Consider the following 21,113-nt stretch of genomic DNA (forward strand, 5'->3'; position numbering starts at 1 on the left):
GTCAGTAAACCAGAGGTGGGGCATCCACACCGGGCGGCAGGCAGGGGTCAGTAAACCAGAGGTGGGGCATCCCCCTGGGCGGCAGGCAAGGGTCAGTAAACCAGAGGCGGGGCACCCACACCGGGCGGCAGGCAGGGGTCAGTAAACCAGAGGTGGGGCATCCACACCGGGCGGCAGGCAGGGGTCAGTAAACCAGAGGTGGGGCATCCACACCGGGCGGCAGGCAGGGGTCAGTAAACCAGAGGTTGGGCATCCACACCGGGCGGCAGGCAGGGGTCAGTAAACCAGAGGTGGGGCATCCACACCGGGCGGCAGGCAGGGGTCAGTAAACCAGAGGTGGGGCATCCATACCGGGCAGCAGGCAGAGGTCAGTAATCCAGAGGGGGCAAAGGTATAGGTCGGCAAGCAGGGTCAGGCAGGTCAGGCAGGCGGTCTCGGAGTCAGGACAGGCAAGGGTCATAACCAGGAGGGTGAGAAAAGAGAGACACAAAACACTGGTTGACTTGAACAAACAAGACAAACTAGGAACAGACAAACAGAGAACACAGGAATAAATACACAGGGGATAATGGGGAAGATGGGCGACACCTGGAGGGGGGTGGAGACAATCACAAAGACAGGTGAAACAGATCAGAGTGTACAAGCTCCCAGTAATTAATTGGGTTAACCACCAGCAAGCTCCCAGTATTCTATTGGATTAACCACCAGCAAGCTCCCAGTATTCTATTGGGTAAACCACCAGCAAGCTCCCAGTATTTTATTGGGTTAACCACCAGTGTTTCAGCATCACTGTGCCTGTGTCTTCTATGAATTTTACAAAATAAGAGGCCTGGGTCTATTATTTCATTTTTTTTATTCAACATTTTATTTCTGAGGTTTGGATCAATTTTGACTGATTTGTTTATTTTTTCTCTCTCACTTCCTATCCCTATTCCTACACTCACCCCCTCACTCTCTCATTCTCACTCCCTATTCTTCCACTCTCCTCCCTCTCCCTATTCCTCCACTCTCCCCCTCCCTCTCTCACTCCCTCTCCCTATTCCTCCACTCTCCTCCCTCCCTCCCTCTCTCTATTCTTTCCCTCCCTCCCTCCCTCCCTCCCTCCCTCCCTCCCTCCCTCCCTCCCTCCGAATTATCTCTCTCTTCACCCACTCCTCTCTCCCTCCACCAGAGAGTAACGTCACAGTGTCTTTGTCCAGTAACTCGTCGGAGGTCCAGGAGGGGGACGTGGTCCAGCTGACCTGCTCCATCCACTCCACCGCAGGTCCTCTCTCTGTGGCCTGGCAGTGGAGTGAGAAGCAGGGCTCCACCCCTCCCCAGAATCTGGCCTCTGTAGACCGCGACGGGACTGTCCGACCAGGCCCTGGGTACCGTGAGCGTTCCAGCTACGGGGAGATCCGTGTGGAGAGGGTACAGGAGGACATTTATACCCTGTCCCTCTACAACGCCCTGCCTGGGGACGAAGGGCTGTTCCGGTGCACGGCCACAGAGTGGGTGGAGGCCGGGACAGAGTCCGAGCAGAGTTGGGAGAAGATAGGGGAGAAGTCAGCTACTAAGGCGATCACTGTTAAGACCGTGGGTGAGTGTGTAGCATGGCGTCGTGACTCAGGAAGATACAAACACATATACCCACACACACCATCACTGTCACAACATTACGCAAGGGACCCTCACACAGAGTACACACACACACACGTCAAGGTAATTTTGTCATGAAAAGTTGTAAGCTTTTGCAACAGGCGAACATACCCTCATACACACAAGCATAGCTGTGAAGAAAATTCTTTAGCTTTTCCCTGGAACGAGTACACACACACACACACACACGTCAGGCCATCAGTGTGTAGACAATTGGTAAGCGTGTGCAGAGGGATGTCAGGAACACACAGAGAACAGTTTATGCTGTAAGAGATTGTGATGACTAGCTCATTTAGGGCCTGGAAAACAACCTTTATTCATGTAGGTATGAATATCCCCCCAAGGGGTATGTGCCACTACAACACATACACGCACACATGCTGATTTCAAATGTAGTTTTACTTTTTTATGATATTATGCTCAATGGACACCAAACACACAATCTTGACTTGAGACACACATTCCACTACTTGCGTACACACAGATTAGCCAGAATGATTATAATGTAAATGCAGTTGTAAATGTGTTTAGCAGTGGGCAGGCTTTTCTCTGTCAGTGCTGAGTTAAGCTGAACATCCCTGGTACAGGCTGACTGAGCGCACTGGAGCGAAGCACTGACTGAGGCACTGGGGAGCCAAGGGCTCAGCACACACACAGCAAAGGGATTAGTCCCTGCAGCAGAACTTTGTGGTGCCGTAGAGGGAGAGACAACATGTCAGCTTTTTAACTGGTCATTTGTTGTGTTTTAGCAACTGATGAATTATGTAGATTATGTAGATCTTGGGGTTTGTTATCGTTCCGACACGTTTATTTTCATTTGTGTGTCTGTGCGCTCATGCCTGTTTGTGTGTACTAGGGATTTGCATTTTAAATAATTTCAGTATTCTTATAATATCATGATATCTGGATAGTCGAAATATATGTGTTTTTACAGAAAAACATATCTTTTTAAAAACTTCAATGGAGACTTGCTTTCGCAGCTCGAGCACTGAGGTATAATAAGAGCTGGAAACTGTGTCCAAGATGTCTGACCATTGTTTTTAAGGTTATCTACTCGCAGTCACATATGCCGATTCATGGACCGTCTATATCCGGATTGTTTCCGGTTTATACAGACCAACATCATTTGTGCTCGAGTGAGCAGCAACAACGTCATCCAAAAACATGGCTGACATTGGAAATGAAATGTTAAGTGATGAGTGATGGGAAAAATGGGGGGAAAAACGGCCTCATCGACAATAATTTGAAGAATTCAATGGATGTTTTGTCCACAAAAGTGATGACTAAAGTGTCTTATTAGGAATTTTCTAATCTGACTTCTCTGTGGCCGTCTATGGAAATATTTTTTTTCTGGGCCGGGTGTCAGTTAAACTGCAGTACCGAAGCAAAACTATAGGAGCAGTCGAAACTGTGCTTCTAGACTGGAACCCTGGCCCCTTGTTCGAGAGAGTCGGGGTGATGGGTGAGATGTGTGTGGCAGAGAGGGAGATGGGGAGGGAGAAAGTAGCCAAACCGACTCGCTTGTTAGAGAGACTTGTTGCTGCCATAGGTTATCTATCATACCATCAGGTAGTGCCCTTTTTGACTGCATTGTTGTAAAAAAGCTACAGTAGATGTGTTTTGTCCTATATTTTTATTGAATATATTTTTATTTTTAATCCCAGCCCCCTTCCCCGCAGGAGGCCTTTTGGTTGGCCGTCTTTGTAAATAATCATTTGTTCCTAACTGACTTGCCTAGTTAAATGAATGTTAAATAAAGGTTAAGTAAAACATACAGCCAGCTCAGCTAGCCAGCTAGCTATCTAATGTAGCAAGGCTAATTGACGCTATTCTGCTGCACTCTACGTCTAAATCAACTCCATTCATATGAAACAACAGCCTACCTGTTGATTGATCATTGTAGCCTACTCCTTCGCATTTAACTAACTTAATTCCGTAATTTTTATTCCAGAAATCTACCACTTCACTTGCTAGACATGGAGCCTCTGACTGTGGTGCCGTTTTAATTGACCGACAATAACAACAAGCTACATGTGTGAAACGTGTGTAGGCTACCTGTATGTCTTTTTTATGGGCTGCACTCTTCTCAAAAATAAATACTGTCCCAAGTAATCGAATACTAATATCTGTTCAGATCTTCAAATATTCAAATAATCATCCCCATCCCTAGCGTGTACATGTGTCTTCAAGATGATCCTCCACCTGGCCTTCCATTCCCCTTTATCACAATGCGTCTTCTTCTACTGTGGCTGTCTGCCCTGTGGGGATTAGTGATAGTGTGCTCTGAGTGTTGACAGGGAGCTGATTTCATCTGTAGCCTGGTAAACTGGAAGTCGTAGTGGGAGGACCACACAACATGTCATCGTGTGACTCCAAGTTTACTTCGATATGATGGTTATTATATCAATATTTGTACATAAGCATTTCCACTGACATTTCTTGCATAATTCATTTTACAGACACAAAAAGATCCCACCTCGTCTAGCGTATTTTCTTTTGTAGACATTTGGAATGAAGGATATTACAGCAGGATACCTGATGGTGGACCGAAGTACCGGGGAACCTCTCCCACCTCTTTCTCTTCTCTCTAAGTGGTGTGGTGTAGGTGTATGTTGACCCTATTATCTGAACCAGGGTGACTGTTGTTATCTTAATGAGGAAAGTTTGGATTGACTAGAGAAGCAAGCAGATCGAACATCATCTCTTAGAGAAAATCTCTCCCTGGAGCCTTTCCTGGTGGTGCATCACCAATGGTTTTCAGCTCTGCTCTTACACACGTACACACACTCCCTTTGCTGGGCAAATGGCTGTCTGTGGCCGCCCCGGGGAGTCATGAGAAATCGATCTCTGCTCTGTCATCACAGGCTCTGGAACTATGCCCCTGTGCACCCTGGGTAAGTGTTGTCAGTGTTAATCTCAGCAGGTGAATCCTTCACCCACCCACTGACCTGTGCCCACCGTGAGAGAGGGGGGGATCTGTGTGTTAGCATTAACCCTATAAATGCAGTACATCTTCTACAAACACACATTTATACAACCTCTCCATAATGTTGTGTTTCAGAGGACAGTGAATGGATTCTAACGGCTAACTTGTTGATCAAAGGCAAGTTACTCAACTCTCCCTGAATGCAATCAGTCTTGCAATCCCTTCTCCTTCACTCCCCCTTTGTCCGTGTATTAAAGTAGAGGGTTTCTCCATCACAGTCTGTCACCACCATGGCCTCTGTTATGCTGCCTGGCCTGCCACACTGCTTACCTCTCCAATCCTTACACGTGTACATCAAGTGGGTGGCAGGTAGCCTAGCGGTTAAGCGCATTGGGCCAGTAACCGAAAGGTTCCTTGTTCAAATCCCAGAACCGACTAGGTGAATTATCTGTCAATGTGCCCTTGAGTAAGGCACTTAACCCAATTGCTGTTTTAAATGACTAAAATGTTTTTTTGTTTTAAAAAAAATAGTAAAGTGCTTAGTGAATAGCAGTTAAAGAATAGGAGTTAGGGAATAGGATAGGGACTCCCGAGAGGGACAGTGGTCTAAGACGTTGCATATTGGTGCAAGAGGCATCACTGCAGTACCTGGTTCGAATCCAGGCTGCATCACATCTGGCTGTGATTGGGAGTCCCATAGGGCGGGGCACAATTGGCCCAGCGTCGTCTGGGTTTTCACGGGATAGGCAGTCTTTTATAAATAAGAATTTGTTATTAACTGACTTGCCTAGTTAAATAAAGGTTAAATTAAAAAAATAGCAGCTAGGGGTCAGTTTGGATTTACCCTTACTCCCCAACAGTAATGCATTTCTTCCTGTTTTCCCAGAATCCTCCTTTATGGTCTCGGCGTCGTCGCGGACGCCCAGCGTGACATTTGGCGACTCGTTTGACCTCCAGTGCCTGGTGAAGCCCCGCCATAACCCTCGTGTGCCTGCCTCTGTCACCTGGCGCTTCATGCCCGCCAGTTCGGGCTCTTCTGGGGAGGTTGGCACAGCAGGCATGTTCCGAGACCTGGTGACGTTTACCCGCGAGGGCACGCTGCAGTGGGGCGAGCAGCTGCTGGGCCTGGGCACCCGCACCACCGTGGACCGTTCCCATTCCAACACCAACTTCAGATTATCTGTGACGCGCGCTGGGCGCAAGGAGGCGGGGACGTATCAGTGCTCTGCCCTCCTGTGGAGGAGGAACTACGACAACACCTGGAGCAAAGTGGCCAACAGGACGTCCAACCTGCTGGGGATCAGCGTGTTACAGCCAGGTGGGACACACACACACCTGGAGCCATGTGGCCAAACAAACACACTTCTAACCTTCTGGGCATCAATTAACACACAAAACAGGGAGAAACACAGAGAATGACTGCGGTAGGCCTGAGGTCAGGCAATGTTTAGAGGTGAACATATGCTGCAACAGGGGGTTTTCCTCGCTGCCTCCCTGCCCTGCTGTGTTCTGGCTGAGCCGTGTTCAGTTTGAGGAGTGTGTCCTGTATGAGCAGTGTTTGTTCTGCCCATTAGGTCTGTGTTGCCTAGGATATATGGGCATTAGAATCTCTCTCTCGCTCTGTCTCTGCTCTAATTGCTCTCACTCTCTGGTTTACAGACTGTGTGTGTAGCGTAGCACTGGGCTAGGGCGGAACCTCCTAATGGAGCAGAGTAGAGTAACGATGGATCGTTAATATCCCCCACTAGAGAGAGTGATTAGAGAGACAAAGAAAATGGGTGGGGACTGAGATAGAACAAAAGAGATGGAAGACATAGAGCTATGTTCTTGAACTCTTTCCCTCATCAACAATTCACTAACTATACCCCCAGTGGCCTCACACACTGTTGCAATAATAGGCCTTTACACACACACACACACACACACACACACACACACACACACACACACACACACACACACACACACACACACACACACACACACACACACACACACACACACACACTTTCACCGTGGACCTAGGGTGTTTCTTTCATGCTGCCTGTGAAGCCTGGCTGGCTGAGACTGGCTGTGTGGGGTTCCATCACTTTACTATCACTGAGACTGGCTGTGTGGGGTTCCATCACTTTACTATCACTGAAACTGACTGTGTGGGGTTCCATCACTTTACTATCACTGAGACTGGCTGTGTGGGGTTCTACCACTACTATCACTGAGACTGGCTGTGTGGGGTTCCATCACTTTACTATCACTGAGACTGGCTATGTGGGGTTCCATCACTTTATTATCACTGAGACTGGCTGTGTGGGGTTCTACCACTACTATCACTGAGACTGGCTGTGTGGGGTTCCATCACTTTACTATCACTGAGACTGACTGTGTGGGGTTCCATCACTTTACTATCACTGAGACTGGCTGTGTGGGGTTCCATCACTTTACTATCACTGAGACTGGCTGTGTGGGGTTCCATCACTTTACTGTCACTGAGACTGACTGTGTGGGGTTCCATCACTTTACTGTCACTGAGACTGGCTGTGTGGGGTTCCATCACTTTACTATCACTGAGACTGGCTGTGTGGGGTTCCATCACTTTACTATCACTGAGACTGGCTGTGTGGGGTTCCATCACTTTACTATCACTGAGACTGGCTGTGTGGGGTTCCATCACTTTACTATCACTGAGACTGGCTGTGTGGGGTTCCATCACTTTACTATCACTGAGACTGGCTGTGTGGGGTTCCATCACTTTACTATCACTGAGACTGGCCGTGGTGTGGGGTTCTACCACTGAGATTGGCTGTGTGGGGTTCCATCACTACTATCACTGAGACTGGCTGTGTGGGGTTCTACCACTACTATCACTGAGACTGGCTGTGTGGGGTTCTACCACTACTATCACTGAGACTGGCTGTGTGGGGTTCTACCACTACTATCACTGAGACTGGCTGTGTGGGGTTCTACCACTACTATCACTGAGACTGGCTGTGTGGGGTTCTACCACTACTATCTACCACTAATAGACTGGCTCACTCTCTCACACACTTTCACTCACACACACAGCAGCACAGGGACACAGACAGTGTTCTGCTCAACTGGCTGGCTGGCTCTCTGGCCTCAGCCACTCCAGCTGAAGAAACACTCACCAGACCATTCAGGAGTGATTTGGCAATCGACTTATCATCCTGAACGCTTGTTTAGTTTCCCTGATGTGCACTTTACTTTGTTTACCGCTAGTGAAGGGAACCAACGACACACACGCACACACAGACACACACACACACACACACACACACACACACACACACACACACACACACACATTTTGAGTGCTGTACAGTACAATAGAGAAAACCATGGAGCTATCTTCTCTAGCTCTGCACCAACTCCATGATGACGTGATCATTTACCTTGGCAAAGCTATCAGTTACCGTGATGATATGATCATTTACCTTGGTAAAGCTATCAGTTACCGTGATGATATGATCATTTACCTTGGTAAAGCTATCAGTTACCGTGATGATATGATCATTTACCTTGGTAAAGCTATCAGTTACCGTGATGATATGGTCATTTACCTTGGTAAAGCTATCAGTTACCGTGATGATATGATCATTTACCTTGGTAAAGCTATCAGTTACCGTGATGATATGATCATTTACCTTGACAATGTCATGAGTTACCATGGCGAAGTGATCAGTTACGATGGGGAGTGTTTAACGGGAGTGTTTAATTGGCTGTGAGGTGGACTAATCCAGCTCCCCTATTGGCTCCTCCATATTCCATCCTTTATTTCTATTGTTTCAGTCAAATCCTGTTTTCCTCCTTAACTAGTCCTGACACGCACAGACAAATGGACACACATAGACACACTTACACGTCACAGGGCTCCGTTTAGAGCTGTGATTCATCTGTCAGAATGTAGGCCGTCCCTGTTTTCCCCTCTCTGTTTTCCTAAATGTTAACCACTCCTGGCTAAATGAGTGGCTGGCATTTGCCATTTCCACTTTCTCAAAGAAGCAGAAACGAGCGGAACAGGAGAGCTGGGGTAATGACATGTGAGAGCATCACACAGCATCTGACCTAATACATTATTAAGAAAGTTTAAATCATGCTTCCAGATGTGCCTGTATACCGACCCACTGGCCTGCTCAATATGAATGAGCTTCCTCACCATTACCGTGTGTGTGTGCATCTCCATCTGCATATGAGTCTGCATAATGCTACTCATATACATACTCTGCATTCATACATACAGTTTGCAGCTCCCTCCCTGTGATGGGACGGTGCCTCTGGAATATGTGCGGCTCCAGGGCTTTGGACCGGCATAACCCAGCACCATTCTCAGCTCCAAACCATCTCCCTGCAGAACCCCAACCTCAGCCCCTGTGGCTGGTGTGCTCTGGTCTTCTTCTCCTGGAACATGAAGAGCTTTGCTGCTGCACGAGGAGGCAGAGTCTGTTCTCTCTTGTTCTTTCTCTGGGAGCTCCGATGCCTTGAACACTTTAACTCAGATTAGCCCCTGCATGCAGGAGATTTCCATCAGACACACACTCCTGGATTCTGTCCCTGTGCAAGAGTGTAATTATCTTATATCGGAACACACTTCTTTATTAGCATTCACACAGACAGACATACGCACACAGACACACACACAGGGCTCACGGCACACGGCACACAATGACAGAAGGAATATTAGATGCGTTTTCTTTTTGTCTCTGTAAAATGTAATACAAACACATTGTCCTGCACATCAGCAGGGACGCTTCAGTCATAGCACTACACAATCTAATACCAGCTCCTCATAACTCTCCCCCACCACACACACACACACACACACACACACACACACACACACACCATCTCATTATGCTGAGTCTCTGTAATGGAGCCGGGGCTCAGATTAATGACGGTTAGGGGAATTGAATAGATTTTCTCATCAGTGCGTGTGTGTGAACGAGAGCACCGTGTGTGTGTCTGTCTGCGTGGTTTGAGGAACGTGATATTAACGTTCTCTGGTTCCTGGGCTGTGCTGGAATAGGAAGGGAGATGATCGAGGGAGAGGGAGATGTCCTACTTACTGTAGAGAGAGAGAGATCTGCGGTGTCCACACCTCCACTCTAGCCTGCATATGGTACAGTATGCAGGTCATTACTGGAACTAATTTACATACAGTACAGTATGCAGGTCATTACTGGAACTAATTTACATACAGTACAGTATGCTGGTCATTACTGGAACTAGTTTACATACAGTACAGTATGCTGGTCATTACTGGAACTAGTTTACATACAGTACAGTATGCTGGTCATTACTGGAACTAGTTTACATACAGTACAGTATGCTGGTCATTACTGGAACTAGTTTACATACAGTACAGTATGCTGGTCATTACTGGAACTAGTTTACATACAGTACAGTATGCTGGTCATTACTGGAACTAGTTTACATACAGTACAGTATGCTGGTCATTACTGGAACTAGTTTACATACAGTACAGTATGCTGGTCATTACTGGAACTAGTTTACATACAGTACAGTATGCTGGTCATTACTGGAACTATGCTGGTCATTACTGGAACTAGTTTACATACAGTACAGTATGCTGGTCATTACTGGAACTAGTTTACATACAGTACAGTATGCTGGTCATTACTGGAACTAGTTTACATACAGTACAGTATGCTGGTCATTACTGAACTAGTTTACATACAGTACAGTATGCTGGTCATTACTGGAACTAGTTTACATACAGTACAGTATGCTGGTCATTACTGGAACTAGTTTACATACAGTACAGTATGCTGGTCATTACTGGAACTAGTTTACATACAGTACAGTATGCTGGTCATTACTGGAACTAGTTTACATACAGTACAGTATGCTGGTCATTACTGGAACTAGTTTACATACAGTACAGTATGCTGGTCATTACTGGAACTAGTTTACATACAGTACAGTATGCTGGTCATTACTGGAACTAGTTTACATACAGTACAGTATGCTGGTCATTACTGGAACTATGCTGGTCATTTGGAACTAGTTTACAGTACAGTATGCTGGTCATTACTGGAACTAGTTTACATACAGTACAGTATGCTGGTCATTACTGGAACAGTTTACATACAGTATGCTGGTCATTACTGGAACTAGTTTACATACAGTACAGTATGCTGGTCATTACTGGAACTAGTTTACATACAGTACAGTATGCTGGTCATTACTGGAACTAGTTTACATACAGTACAGTATGCTGGTCATTACTGGAACTAGTTTACATACAGTACAGTATGCTGGTCATTACTGGAACTAGTTTACATACAGTACAGTGTGCTGGTCATTACTGGAACTAGTTTACATACATAACAGTATGCTGGTCATTACTGGAACTAGTTTACATACAGTACAGTATGCTGGTCATTACTGGAACTAGTTTACATACAGTACAGTATGCTGGTCATTACTGGAACTAGTTTACATACAGTACAGTATGCTGGTCATTACTGGAACTAGTTTACATACAGTACAGTGTGCTGGTCATTACTTGACCAGATCCCTGATCAAAAGTAGTGCACTGCACTAGAGTCAAAAGAAGGCCACTTTATTGGGAAGAAGGAGCCTTTTGCAGACATTTGGGATGCAGACATACAGTATTTAAGGAAGACCTGGTCTTAGTAGCTGATGTGATGTATATAAAGCTGTGTCTGAAAAGGGTTAGTGTTGCCTCCTGCTCTTTCCTTCCTCTTCCATTCTCCTATCTTTATCTGGTCTGTCTCTCTCTCATATATATTATAAACACACACAAACACACGTGTGCACGCACACGCACACTCTCTCTCTCTTGCGCGCACACACACAGACACACACACAGTAGGTGATAAATTAAGAGCATTTTTCTGAGAAGTTCTGATCTCTCTGTGCCTTCTTCACAGACTGCACCACCACACACACTCCCACTGCTCCTGACACTGAAACACAATCTCTACCCCCCCCCCCACACACACAGACACCTCTGTCTTCTCCAAATCTGCAGTCCTAATTGTATTTTCTTTATCTCCTTGTCCTTTCCTCTGTATCCATCCCTCACCTCTGTGTAGGGTTACTCTGTCTGCCTCCATCTCTAGCTATGCTCCTTAATCTGACTGTGTTTGTGCACGTGTTTGTGTTTGTGTGTGTGTGTGTTGCAGCTGTAATTGAAGTTGTAACTCAGGGGAATTGCAACACGGGTGCTCCTCATGTAAATCAGTGTCTAATACAAGGAGCAGTAGTGTGTGGGATGCAGCTTGACTGCCGTGATGGTACTTTAGCACTGCCCTACACTATACTGCTCTCCTATATTCTCACTACCTCTCTCTCTCTGTCTCTCTCTCTCACACACACACACACACACACACACACACACACACACACACACACACACACACACACACACACACAGTACCCGCAAAACATCAGTCTCAACACCAACAGTGAAGAGGCGACCCCAGGATGCTGGCCTTCTAGGCAGAGTTCCTCTGTCCAGTGTCTGTGTTCTTTTGCCCATCTTAATCTTTTCTTTTTATTAGCCAATCTGAGAAATGGCATTTTCTTTGCAACTCTGCCTAGAAGGCCAGCATCCAAGAGTAATTTTGTGCTTGTAATCGAACCCACAAATGCTGATGCTCCAGATACTCAACTAGTCTAAATAAGGTCAGTTTTATTGCTTCATTAATCAGAATAACAGGTTTCAGCTGTGCTAACATAATTGCAAAAGTGTTTTCTAATGATCAATTAGTCTTTTAAAATTATAAACTTGGATTAGCTAACACAATGTGTCATTGGAACACAGGAGTGATGGTTGCTGATAATGGGCCTCTGTACGCCTATGTAGATATTCCATTAAACAAATCTGCTGTTTCCAGCTACAATAGTCATTTAAAACATTAACAATGTCTACACTGTATTTCTGATCAATTTCATGTTATTTTAATGGACAAAAAAATGTGCTTTTTTTCTTATACAGTGGGGAGAACAAGTATTTGATACACTGCCGATTTTGCAGGTTTTCCTACTTACAAAGCATGAAGAGGTCTGTAATTTGTATCATATGTACACTTCAACTGGGAGAGACGGAATCTAAAACAAAAATCCAGAAAATCACATTGTATGATTTAAGTAATTAATTTGCATTTTATTGGATGACATAAGTATTTGATACATCAGAAAAGCAGAACTTAATATTTGGTACAGAAACCTTTGCAATTACAGAGATCATACGTTTCCTGTAGTTCTTGACCAGGTTTGCACACACTGCAGCAGGGATTTTGGCCCACTCCTCCATACAGACCTTCTCCAGATCCTTCAGGTTTCGGGGCTGTCGCTGGGCAATACGAACTTTCAGCTCCCTCCAAAGATTTTCTATTGGGTTTAGTTCTGGCGACTGGCTAGGCCACTCCAGGACCTTGAGATGCTTCTTACGGATCCACTCCTTAGTTGCCCTGGCTGTGTGTTTCGGGTCGTTGTCATGCCGGAAGACCCATCTCCAATGCTCTTACTGAGGGAAGGAGGTTGTTGGCCAAGATCTCCAGATACATGGCCCCATCCATCCTCCCCTCAATACGATGCAGTCGTCCTGTCCCCTTTGCAGAAAAGCATCCCCAAAGAATGATGTTTCCATCTCCATGCTTCACGGTTGGGATGGTGTTCTTGGGGTTGTACTCATCATTCTTCTTCCTCCAAACACGGCGGGTGGAGTTTAGACCAAAAAGCTATATTTTTGTCTCATCAGACCACATGACCTTCTCCCATTCCTCCTCTGGATCATCCAGATGGTCATTGGCAAACTTCAGACGGGCCTAGACATGCGCTGGCTTGAGCAGGGGGACCTTGCATGCGCTGCAGGATTTTTCTTTGAGACTGTGGTCCCAGCTCTCTTCAGGTCATTGTCCAGGTCCTGCCGTGTAGTTCTGGGCTGATCCCCCACCTTCCTCATGATCATTGATGCCCCACGAGGTGAGATCTTGCATGGAGCCCCAGACCGAGGCTGATTGACCATCATCTTGAACTTCTTCCATTTTCTAATAATTGCGCCAACAGTTGTTGCCTTCTCACCAAGCTGCTTGCCTATTGTCCTGTAGCCCATCCCAGCCTTGTGCAGGTCTACAATTTTATCCCTAATGTCTTTACACAGCTCTCTGGTCTTGGCTATTGTGGAGAGGTTGGAGTCTGTTTGATTGAGTGTGTGGACAGGTGTCTTTTATACAGGTAACGAGTTCAAACAGGTGCAGTTAATACAGGTACTGAGTGGAGAACAGGAGGGCTTCTTAAAGAAAAACTAACAGGTCTGTGAGAGTCGGAATTCTTACTGGTTGGTAGGTGATCAAATACTTATGTCATGCAATAAAATGCAAATGAATTACTTAAAAGTCATACAATGTGATTTTCTGGATTTTTGTTTTAGATTCCGTCTCTCACAGTTGAAGTGTACCTATGATATAAATTACAGACCTCTACATGCTTTGTAAGTAGGAAAACCTGCAAAATCGCCAGTGTATCAAATACTTGTTCTCCCCACTGTACATAGAGATAGCTCGAGGGAGGGGGGGGGGTGTCTGCAGTCAGCACTGGCTTCTCTCAACAATATCTACGACCACAGTCCACCACTGGTTTAATGGACATCATTTATGTTTACTGGCAGACTCCCTTTCCCTTTACAAACATTTGTGTACACACTCACACTTGTGGGCACATACACACATACGCAGCGTGTACACATGCAAGGACGCACACACACGCATGCAGGCCTGCCTGGTATGACTTTATTCTCCCATTTCCCTGCCTGCTTCTGGTGGGTCATTAAACACTACCCAGAGTTCTCTTGCCATGACCCTCCTCGCCTCTTCCCTCACCTTCCCTCGCCCCTCCCTCCCTCCCCCCCCCCCTCCTTCCCTCCCTCCCTCAACTCTCCCTTTCCCGTTAGGCCAGGCAGAGTCCAGTGATCCATCTCTGAGACAGCAAGCAGGAGGCAGAGGAGAAAGGCAGCCGGATGTGTGTGTTCACATAAGTACGTGTTTTTGTGTGTGATGCTGCCGTTGGGTGTGTGCAGATCCCCTTAATTACCCCAATCGTAATGACATCAGGGGGGGTTCAAGGGGGTTGGTGGGGGGGGGTAAATCTCCCTTCGACACAAAAGGATCAGAGATACATCGACATCATTAGCGTAGAAATAAGCTCCCCATTATAGCAGAGGAACAGAGTAGCAGCCACTCCACAGCCAGGGGATAGCCCCATCCCTCATCCCTTCCCGAAGGGAAACCGCTCAGACCTCTCCCCAGAGATGGTGCTCCGGGCCAGGGCTGAGCAGCAGGGAGGAGTGGCCCAGCTGGTGAGCCGTCCTGGGGGATGAGAGTGCGTCTGAGCTTTTGACCCCCTACATCCCTCTGGGACTCAGCCTGTGGCTAGACTAATGCTAACGGAGGAGCGGGCTGGGTTTAAAATGTTAAGCCTCCCTGAGTGGAGACTCAAGAGCCCCCCACTGGTCCCAAATCCTCCCAGGAGAACTCTCTCCCCGTTTTTTCATTTTTATTATTATTTATTTATTTAGCTTCCCTTCATCCACTATTTCCCCATGCTCCTTCTTGCTTCCTTTCTTTTCTCTTTGCTACTTCTCTCTCCTGTTCTCACTTCTCTCTCTTCACCCTGTGCTGCTTCTCTCTCCTGTTCTCACTTCTCTCTCTTCACCCTGTGCTGCTTCTCTCTCCTGTTCTCACTTCTCTCTCTTCACCCTGTGCTGCTTATCTCTCCTGTTCTTACTCCTCTCTCTTCACCCTGTGCTGCTTCTCTCTCCTGTTCTCACTTCTCTCTCTTCACCCTGTGCTGCTTCTCTCTCCTGTTCTCACTTCTCTCTCTTCACCGTGTGCTGCTTCTCTCTCCTGTTCTCACTTCTCTCTCTTCACCCTGTGCTGCTTCTCTCTCCTGTTCTCACTTCTCTCTCTTCACCCTGTGCTGCTTCTCTCTCCTGTTCTCACTCTCTCTCTTCACCCTGTGCTGCTTCTCTCTCCTGTTCTCACTCCTCTCTTCACCCTGTGCTGCTTTTCTCTTGTTCTCACTCCTCTCTTCACCCTTGCTTCTCTCTCCTGTTCTCACTCCTCTCTTCACCCTGTGCTGTTTCTCTCTCCTGTTCTCACTTCTCTCTCTTCACCCTGTGCTGCTTCTCTCTCCTGTTCTCTTCACCCTGTGCTCTTCACTCCTGTTCTCTCTTCACCCTGTTCTCTCTCTCCTGTTCTCTCTTCACCCTGTGCTGCTTCTCTCTCCTGTTCTCTCTTCACCCTGTGCTGCTTCTCTCTCCTGTTCTCTCTTCACCCTGTGCTGCTTCTCTCTCCTGTTCTCTCTTCACCCTGTGCTGCTTCTCTCTCCTGTTCTCACTCCTCTCTTCACCCCATGCTGCTTCTCTCTCCTGTTTTCTCTTCACCCTGTGCTGCTTCTCTCTCCTGTTCTCACTCCTCTCTTCACCCTGTGCTGCTTCTCTCTCCTGTTCTCACTCCTCTCTTCACCCTGTGCTGCTTCTCTCTCCTGTTCTCACTCCTCTCTTCACCCTGTGCTGCTTCTCTCTCCTGTTCTCTCTTCTCTCTTCACCCTGTGCTGCTTCTCTCTCCTGTTCTCTCTCCTCTCTTCACCCTGTGCTGCTTCTCTCTCCTGTTCTCTCTCCTCTCTTCACCCTGTGCTGCTTCTCTCTCCTGTTCTCTCTCCTCTCTTCACCCTGTGCTGCTCTCTCTCCTGTTCTCTCTCCTCTCTTCACCCTGTGCTGCTTCTCTCTCCTGTTCTCTCTTCACCCTGTGCTGCTCCTCTCTCCTGTTCTCTCTCCTCTCTTCACCCTGTGCTGCTTCTCTCTCCTGTTCTCTCTTCACCCTGTGCTGCTCCTCTCTCCTGTTCTCTCTTCTCTCTTCACCCTGTGCTGCTTCTCTCTCCTGTTCTCACTCCTCTCTTCACCCCATGCTGCTCCTCTCTCCTGTTCTCTCTTCACCCTGTGCTGCTTCTCTCTCCTGTTCTCACTCCTCTCTTCACCCCATGCTTCTTCTCTCTCCTGTTCTCACTCCTCTCTTCACCCCATGCTGCTTCTCTCTCCTGTTCTCTCTTCACCCTGTGCTGCTTCTCTCTCCTGTTCTCTCTCCTCTCTTCACCCCATGCTTCTTCTCTCTCCTGTTCTCACTCCTCTCTTCACCCCTGTGCTCCCTCTCCTGTTCTCCTCTTCACCCCGTGCTGCTTCTTCTCCTGTTCTCTCTTCACCCTGTGCTGCTTCTCTCTCCTGTTCTCTCTCCTCTCTTCACCCTGTGCTGCTCCTCTCTCCTGTTCTCTCTTCTTTCTTCACCCTGTGCTGCTTCTCTCTCCTGTTCTCTCTCCTCTCTTTACCCTGTGCTGCTCCTCTCTCCTGTTCTCTCTTCTTTCTTCACCCTGTGCTGCTCCTCTCTCCCTGTTCTTCTCTCTTCACCCTGTGCTGCTTCTCTCTCCTGTTCTCTCTTCACCCTGTGCTGCTTCTCTCTCCTGTTCTCTCTTCACCCTGTGCTGCTTCTCTCTCCTGTTCTCACTCCTCTCTTCACCCCATGCTGCTTCTCTCTCCTGTTTTCTCTTCACCCTGTGCTGCTTCTCTCTCCTGTTCTCACTCCTCTCTTCACCCCATGCTGCTTCTCTCTCCTGTTTTCTCTTCACCCCATGCTGCTTCTCTCTCCTGTTCTCACTCCTCTCTTCACCCTGTGCTGCTTCTCTCTCCTGTTCTCTCTTCACCCTGTGCTGCTTCTCTCTCCTGTTCTCACTCCTCTCTTTACCCTGTGCTGCTTCTCTCTCCTGTTCTCACTCCTCTCTTCACCCTGTGCTGCTTCTCTCTCCTGTTCTCTTTTCACCCTGCACTGCTCCTCTCTCCTGTTCTCACTCCTCTCTTTACCCTGTGCTGCTTCTCTCTCCTGTTCTCACTCCTCTCTTCACCCTGTACTGCTTCTCTCTCCTGTTCTCTCTTCACCCTGTGCTGCTTCTCTCTCCTGTTCTCTCTTCACCCTGTGCTGCTTCTCTCTCCTGTTCTCTCTTCACCCTGTGCTGCTTCTCTCTCCTGTTCTCACTCCTCTCTTCACCCTGTGCTGCTTCTCTCTCCTGTTCTCTCTTCACCCTGTGCTGCTTCTCTCTCCTGTTCTCTCTCCTCTCTTCACCCTGTGCTGCTTCTCTCTCCTGTTCTCTCCTCTCTTCACCCTGTGCTGCTCCTGTTCTCTCTTCCTGTTCTTCTCTCTCCTGTTCTCTCTTCACCCTGTGCTGCTTCTCTCTCCTGTTCTCTCTCCTCTCTTCACCCTGTGCTGCTTCTCTCTCCTGTTCTCACTCTCTCTTCACCCTGTGCTGCTTTTCTCCTGTTCTCACTCCTCTCTTCACCCTGTGCTGCTTCTCTCTCCTGTTCTCACTCTCTCTTCACCCTGTGCTGCTTCTCTCTCCTGTTCCTCTCTTCACCCTGTGCTGCTTCTCTCTCCTGTTCTCTCTTCACCCTGTGCTGCTTCTCTCTCCCCTCTTCACCCTGTGCTGCTTCTCTCCTGTTCTGTCTTCTCTCTTCACCCTGTGCTGCTTCTCTCTCCTGTTCTCTCTTCACCCTGTGCTGCTTCTCTCTCCTGTTCTCTCTTCACCCTGTGCTGCTTCTCTCTCCTGTTCTCTCTTCACCCTGTGCTGCTTCTCTCTCCTGTTCTCACTCCTCTCTTCACCCTCTGCTGCTTCTCTCTCCTCTTCTCTCTTCACCCTGTGCTGCTTCTCTCTCCTGTTCTCACTCCTCTCTTCACCCTGTGCTGCGTGTCTCTCCTGTTCTCAGTCCTCTCTTCACCCTGTGCTGCTCCTCTCTCCTGTTCTCTCTTCACCCTGTGCTGCTTCTCTCTCCTGTTCTCTCTTCACCCTGTGCTGCTTCTCTCTCCTGTTCTCACTCCTCTCTTCACCCTGTGCTGCTTTTCTCTCTGTTCTCACTCCTCTCTTCACCCTGTGCTGCTTCTCTCTCCTGTTCTCACTCCTCTCTTCACCCTGTGCTGCTTCTCTCTCCTGTTCTCTCTTCCTGTTCTCTCTCCTGTTCTCTCTTCACCCTGTGCTGCTTCTCTCTCCTGTTCTCTCTTCACCCTGTGCTTCTCTCTGCTGTTCTCTCTCCTGTTCTCTCTCCTGTTCTCTCTTCACCCTGTGCTGCTTCTCTCTCCTGTTCTCTCTTCACCCTGTGCTGCTTCTCTCTCCTGTTCTCTCTTCACCCTGTGCTGCTTCTCTCTCCTGTTCTCTCTTCACCCTGTGCTGCTTCTCTCTCCTGTTCTCTCTTCACCCTGTGCTGCTTCTCTCTCCTGTCTCTCTTCACCCTGCTTCTCTCTCCTGTTCTCTCTTCACCCTGTGCTGCTCTCCTGTTCTCTCTTCACCCTGTTCTGCTCTCTCCTGTTCTCTTCACCCTGTGCTGCTTCTCTCTCCTGTTCTCTCTTCACCCTGTGCTGCTTCTCTCTCCTGTTCTCTCTTCACCCTGCTGCTTCTCTCTCCTGTTCTCTCTTCACCCTGTTCTTCTCTCTCCTGTTCTCTCTTCACCCTGTGCTGCTTCTCTCTCCTGTTCTCTCTTCACCCTGTGCTGCTTCTCTCTCCTGTTCTCTCTTCACCCTGTGCTGCTTCCTCTCTCCTGTTCTCTCTTCTTCTTCACCCTGTGCTGCTTCTCTCTCCTGTTCTCTCCTCTCTTCACCCATGCTGCTTCTCTCTCCTGTTCTCTCTTCACCCTGTGCTGCTTCTCTCTCCTGTTCTCACTCCTCTCTTCACCCCATGCTTCTTCTCTCTCCTGTTCTCACTCCTCTCTTCACCCCATGCTGCTCCTCTCTCCTGTTCTCTCTTCACCCTGTGCTGCTTCTCTCTCCTGTTCTCACTCCTCTCTTCACCCTGTGCTGCTTCTCTCTCCTGTTCTCACTCCTCTCTTCACCCATGCTGCTCCTCTCTCCTGTTCTCTCTTCACCCTGTGCTGCTTCTCTCTCCTGTTCTCTCCTCTCTTCACCCTGTGCTGTTTCTCTCTCCTGTTCTCTCTCCTCTCTTCACCCTGTGCTGCTCCTCTCTCCTGTTCTCTCTTCTTTCTTCACCCTGTGCTGCTTCTCTCCTGTTCTCACTCATCTCTTTACCCTGTGCTGCTTCTCTCTCCTGTTCTCACTCTCTCTTCACCCTGTGCTGCTCTCTCTCCTGTTCTCTCTTCACCCTGTGCTGTTTCTCTCCTGTTCTCTCTTCACCCTGTGCTGCTTCTCTCTCCTGTTCTCTCTTCACCCTGTGCTGCTTCTCTCTCCTGTTCTCACTCCTCTCTTCACCCTGTGCTGCTTCTCTCTCCTGTTCTCTCTTCACCCTGTGCTGCTTCTCTCTCCTGTTCTCACTCCTCTCTTCACCCTGTGCTGCTTCTCTCTCCTGTTCTCTCTTCACCCTGTGCTGCTTCTCTCTCCTGTTCTCTCTTCACCCTGTGCTGCTTCTCTCTCCTGTTCTCTCTTCACCCTGTGCTGCTTCTCTCTCCTGTTCTCACTCCTCTCTTCACCCTGTGCTGCTTCTCTCTCCTGTTCTCACTCCTCTCTTCACCCTGTGCTGCTTCTCTCTCCTGTTCTCTCTTCACCCTGTGCTGCTTCTCTCTCCTGTTCTCACTCCTCTCTTCACCCTGTGCTGCTTCTCTCTCCTGTTCTCTCTTCACCCTGTGCTGCTTCTCTCTCCTGTTCTCTCTTCACTCTGTGCTGCTTCTCTCTCCTGTTCTCTCTTCACCCTGTGCTGCTTCTCTCTCTCCTGTTCTCTCTCTTCACCCTGTGCTGCTTCTCTCTCCTGTTCTCTCTTCACCCTGCTGCTTCTTCTCCTGTTCTCTCTTCACCCTGCCTCTTCTCCTGTTCTCTCTTCACCCTGTGCTGCTTCTCTCCTGTTCTCTCTTCTGTTCTCTCTCCTGTTCTCTCTTCACCCTGTGCTGCTTCTCTCTCCTGTTCTCTCCTCTCTTCACCCTGTGCTGCTTGTCTCTCCTGTTCTCAGTCCTCTCTTCACCCTGTGCTGCTCCTCTCTCCTGTTCTCTCTTCTCTCTTCACCCTGTTCTCTCTTGCCCTGTGCTGCTTCTCTCCTGTTCTCACTTCTCTTCACCCTGTCTCTCTCTCTGTTCTCTTCTCTTCTTCTGTGCTCTTCTGTTCTCCTCTCTCTTCACCCTGTTCTTCTCTCTCCTGTTCTCTTCACCCTGTGCTTCTCTCCTGTTCTCTCTTCACCCCTGTCTCTCTGTTCTCTCTTCACCCTGTGCTGCTTCTCTCTCCTGTTCTCTCTTCACCCTGTGCTGCTTCTCTCTCCTGTTCTCTCTTCTTTACCCTGTGCTCCTTCTCTCTCCTGTTCTCTCTCTCTTCACCCTGTGCTGCTTCTCTCTCCTGTTTCTCTTCACCCTGTGCTGCTTCTCTCTCCTGTTCTTCTTCACCCTGTGCTCTCTCTCTGTTCTCTCTTCACCCTGTGCTGCTTCTCTCTCTGTTCTCTGTTCTCTCTTCACCCTGTGCTGCTTCTCTCTCCTGTTCTCTCTTCACCCTGTGCTGCTTCTCTCTCCTGTTCTCAC

General features: G+C 48.1%; 1 protein-coding gene across 1 annotated transcript in view; it reads left to right on the plus strand.

Moving 5' to 3' along the window:
* LOC112233729 (immunoglobulin superfamily member 3-like) overlaps nt 1-21,113 on the plus strand; it is a 169,116-nt gene that overhangs the window by 123,330 nt on the left and 24,673 nt on the right. Inside the window, exons 5-6 of the mRNA XM_042319803.1 lie at nt 1,172-1,579; nt 5,451-5,882. Of these exons, the coding sequence (XP_042175737.1) occupies nt 1,172-1,579; nt 5,451-5,882 (840 nt within the window). The remainder of the gene's footprint in view (nt 1-1,171; nt 1,580-5,450; nt 5,883-21,113) is intronic.

This window comes from Oncorhynchus tshawytscha, linkage group LG03, assembly GCF_018296145.1.
Source record: "Oncorhynchus tshawytscha isolate Ot180627B linkage group LG03, Otsh_v2.0, whole genome shotgun sequence".
NCBI classification, from domain to species: Eukaryota; Metazoa; Chordata; class Actinopteri; order Salmoniformes; family Salmonidae; genus Oncorhynchus; species Oncorhynchus tshawytscha.